The sequence below is a fragment of the Apaloderma vittatum genome, unplaced genomic scaffold (assembly GCF_000703405.1).
Source record: "Apaloderma vittatum isolate BGI_N311 unplaced genomic scaffold, ASM70340v1 scaffold36449, whole genome shotgun sequence".
Classification (NCBI taxonomy): domain Eukaryota; kingdom Metazoa; phylum Chordata; class Aves; order Trogoniformes; family Trogonidae; genus Apaloderma; species Apaloderma vittatum.
Window position 1 is genome coordinate 38 of NW_009737614.1, and position 4460 is coordinate 4497.

General features: G+C 54.5%; 1 protein-coding gene across 1 annotated transcript in view; it reads left to right on the top strand.

Annotated features, from left to right (window-relative positions):
- Positions 1–202: 202 nt before the first annotated feature.
- Positions 203–4460, top strand: part of THOP1 (thimet oligopeptidase 1) — a gene marked incomplete at its 5' end in the record, with an annotated part of 6208 nt that continues 1950 nt past the window's right edge. The window contains 9 exon segments of the mRNA XM_009877391.1: positions 203–406; positions 1763–1911; positions 2374–2481; positions 3204–3306; positions 3431–3591; positions 3708–3843; positions 3945–4018; positions 4020–4316; positions 4318–4453. Of these exon segments, the coding sequence (XP_009875693.1) occupies positions 203–406; positions 1763–1911; positions 2374–2481; positions 3204–3306; positions 3431–3591; positions 3708–3843; positions 3945–4018; positions 4020–4316; positions 4318–4453 (1368 nt within the window).

A 4460-nucleotide genomic window follows, 5' to 3' on the forward strand; every position in this document is an offset into this window, starting at 1 on the left:
TTGTGACCGAGAGGGAAAAATAATCCGGTCTCCGATTGCTGCCAGCGCCCTGGTTCCTTCGGAGCCCTGTTGCCCTTCGGCATGGTTGGTTTGCTGGGCCTCTCCCTGAAGTGCTTTTATCGACCCTTAGCTATGCAGCTGAATTTTCTTCCCGGCCCCGTGTAAGACTGTATCTCACAGGTTTCCTGGCTGCGTTCCCCAGGTAACGTTGTGGATAGCCAGTCGCCCAGGCTGTTGGCAAATCAGCTGAGATGGGACCTGACTGCCGAACAGATAGAAAACATGGCTGCAGAGCTCACGGAGAGGACCAAGCTGGTGTACGACCGGGTGGGCTCCCAGGAGCAGGGCGAGGTGTCCTACGAAAACACTCTCAAGGCGTTGGCAGATGTGGAAGTGGAATATACGGGTACGTACACTGAGGGGCCTACTGGCTTTCTGGCTATCAACGTCTTATTAAGATATTTTTGGTGTGGTTTTTTTTTTTCTCCTCTGTATGGTCATCCTTTTTCTTCTCTTGGCTCCCTCAGCAGTATGGTTTGGCTTTTTTCCAGTTAATGTTTATACAGCTAGATATAAGTACAAAAGAAAGTAGATTTGGAACGGAAGAGCAGGTCTGAAACGAGGACGGCGCTTTGGCAGCAGGATGGACTGCGGGAGGACTAGTCAGGTTTTCAAGGTTGTCTCCTGCTTTTATGTGTCAGGGTGCATTAGCGGGAACGGATTGTGCATTAGCAGAAGTGGTTTGGATAATCTAAGAAATCTCCAGCTCTTTTCTAACTTCTTTTCCTAAGACAGAGGTGAAGTGTCTCCCCGTGTGCCTTGTTTAATCATTGACAGCATTTTAGGAACTGTGTGTAAAGTAACATGACATGATGGCATCGCGCTGGCAGACGACACCAGCCTTGATGTACCTCTGGCTAAATATTTACCGCAGCAGAGTGCCAAAGTCACGCAGCCCCCGCCTGCCTCACGGCATCTGTGAGCTGTCCTCACCGCCCGAGTTGCGAGTTGCCGTGTCTGTGTGAAGCAGGAGCCAGCCTGCAAGCCTCTTCTTTCTTCTCTCCGATTTCTTTTTCCTAAAATAAGAGGAGAAACCCTTACTAAGCAGAAGTGATGTTAGCTTCAGCAGAACTGTCAGCGCTTTTCCTGGGCAACAGGGGGTAGCTGCCTGCTCACCTTCTGCTAGGTGGAGGGTTCTGGTGCCTGGAGGGCAGCACCTTCCTGCTGGAGCTGTATTATTTGAGGTTTTGCAAGGAATGGTCTCCCTGCTTTCACTTCCGAAGTGGAAATAGGTCAGCATGGATCCCGCCTGGGACGTGTTGCCTTTTGAGGAATGCCTGCAGTAAAGGTGTGTCCCTTTCAGCCTGACGCAGAGACACTGCCCGTGCGCCTGCCGGCGCGGAAGCTCTGTGATTCCTGAAGCTGTTGATACCAGCTCTAGCGGGGGCAAAGACCTTGCATGAAATTCATGCGAATTTTGTGAGAAAGACGGGTTCTAGTGTGAACTCAGTGGCCAAATGCTCTCAGTAGCGAGGAAGGGGCTCTGTGGGTGTCGGAGTGCTGCTCAGAGAGGACTGCTCTGGGTGTGTCTGGTAGCAGCAGCTTGCTTTGCTCTTCCTTGGTGTGGGCGGGCAGGTCAGGCTGAAAGGGCTGTCAAACTGGCTCCCAGTTAACACAGGCTCTCTGTGCGCACTCCCACTCACCAGCAGCTCTGGGACATGAAGCCATGGCCTTTGCCGTAATCCCTCTTGTGTCTTTCCAGTCCGTCGGAACATGCTGGACTTCCCCCAGCACGTCTCTCCTTGCAAAGACATCCGCGCGGCAAGCACCGAGGCCGACAAGAAGCTCTCGGAGTTCGACGTGGAGATGAGCATGAGGCAGGACGTGTACCAGAGGATTGTCTGGCTCCAGGTGCGGGCTTGGGAGGGTGCTGTGTCAGCGACGCGCCTGAGCAGGGCCCTGAAACCCTTTTCCATTGACCCAGAACTGTAGCAGTGAATGGTATCGAGTCAGGTTTGGAACTGAATTAGTCTGTGAATGTGGCAGAGCAGCCCAGCTGCTAGTGAGAACTGGGGACTTGGGGTTTGCGGGCTCTGCCCCCTCTCAGGTCCTCAGTTACCCATTTGGTGAGGTGGTGTTGGCAAACCCAGCCTGTCTCCCACGGGGAAGGGGGGCATAAGGCCCTGAGAAGGGCTGTAATGCAGCATCAAGGTGCTGTGTTGAAAGCAATCCAGTTACCAAAGCCTTCCTGTAGGGTCCTCCCTTCTGCTTCTGGGTCACTGGTATTGCAATAACCCACAACTCTGCCTGTGAAGCAGCTTTCTGCAGCACCTGATCCTGCAGTTCCCTGTGCCGATGGGCTTTGTTTTACAGGAGAAGGCAGAGAGCGCTTTGCTGAGGCCTGAAGCAAAGAGATATCTGGAGAGGCTGATCAAACTGGGTAAAAGAAACGGTCTCCATCTCCCTGAGGAAACGCAGGAGGTGAGATCGCAGAGCTTAAAGTGCGTGCACATGGAGGAGTCCTGGCAGGGCTAACAGGACAGTGCAGCATTAGAGAAGAGGACTGAGACTCAGACTCTTGAATTTTGCTCCTGATTCCTGTGACTGCAGGTCATGTCTCCATGCCCCTCTTTGTCATTTCTGCTGAAAGGCGTGACAAAGTGGAGTCAACATTGGGAGCTGAGGGGCTCCTGAGAAGCTGAAATTGCCAATGGTGCTGGGCAGGGATGGAAGCAGCACCTGGTCCCCACATGTGAAGGGACAATCAGGGGAGGTGTCCCCTGGAGCTGGGGTCCGGGGGAATGGGCTGGGGGGAGCTGAGCTGCTCGAGGTCTCCCTCTCTTACCACACCGCAGTGGCTCAGCGAAGGAGCTGGAAACTGGGTTAAAAATAGCAGAGAAGGTGAAATGAAATAAGGGTAGAGGAGGTTGTTGCTTCAACACCTGCAGCTGTGGAGCTGGCAGGAGGCGGCTGGGACCTTGCTGAGGTGGCTGCTTCCCTGCCAGGTGTGATCAAAGGGAGCCTGTTCCGGGCTGAGAGCTCAGTGCCTGCACGCAATTAATTCTGCAGCGTTGCGTTTGAACAAAAGCCAAGTGCAGACCGCTGGGTAGCTCGGCAGGCGGGCTGCCGGCTGGAGACGGCCAACGGTGCTGTTTGACTTCCCCCTTTGGGCTGATTTTTCTCTGTTCATCTGTGTTTTAAAGAAAATCAAAGCTATTAAGAAAAAGCTGAGCGTCCTTTGCATAGACTTCAACAAGAACCTCAACGAAGACACCACCTTCTTGCCCTTTTCGAAGGAGGAACTAGGTACGGAGCGCTCAGGCTTATTTCTGTGCTGGTGTGGCCCTGAGTGCCTGGAATCCTCTAGCCAAGGAGCAGGAAGAGCCTGTTCCTGTGCTCAGTCCCAGAGTTGATATTTCTTTTTTCTCAGGGGGGCTCCCTGAGGACTTCCTGAACTCCCTGGAGAAGACAGAGGATGGCAAGCTGAAAGTCACCTTGAAATACCCGCACTATTTCCCCCTCCTGAAGAAGTGTTACGTGCCTGAGACAAGGAGGAAGGTGGAAGAAATGTTCAACTCCAGGTGCAAAGAGGTAGGTGGGCCATGCTGCTTGCCAGACAGGATGCTAAGTCAGGTCCAGGTGCTGAATCTCATCTGAGATTTGTGCTTCCTTTCTCACCCCACTCTTTGGGTGACTCTACCTTGCAGGAGAATTGCTTGATCCTCAAGGAGCTGGTGGATCTGCGTGCTCAGAAAGCCAGTCTGCTGGGCTTCAACACGCACGCGGACTTCGTGCTGGAGATGAACATGGCTAAAAGCAGCAAGACAGTGGCCACGTTCCTGGGTACGGCCCTTGGCTGCAGAGGAGAAGAGCTGGGGCGCGTGCTGGGCTGGGTGGGCTGCTCTGGGCCCCAGCACTAACCCTCCCTGCCTCCGTTTTCCTAGATGAGCTGGCCCAGAAACTGAAACCCCTTGGGGAGAAGGAACGAGCTGTCATCCTGGACCTGAAAAAAAAAGAAAGGGGGGGAGAAGCGTGGCCGGGAGTGCGACAACCGCATCAATGCCTGGGACATGCGCTATTACATGAACCAAGTGGAAGAGACGAAGTACAGCGTGGACCAGAACCTGCTGAAGGAGTACTTCCCCATGCAGGTGGTCACCACAGGCCTGCTGGCCATCTATCAGGAGCTGCTGGGGCTCACCTTCCACCTGGAAGAGAAGGCTCAGGTCTGGCATGAGGATGTCCAGCTCTACACGGTGAAGGACGGCGCCTCCGGGGAGATCATCGGCAAGTTCTACCTGGACCTGTACCCACGGTGAGGCCTTGGGTGAGGCAAAGCGACGGAAGAGGGCTCGGGGAGGGGGGAGCAGAGCCCGCCCTGCGCTTGGGGACGAGGAGAGGCTGGCCCGTTCCCAGACGCGTGGCTGGCTGCCAGGGGGGGACCATGGGAACGGCTCCTC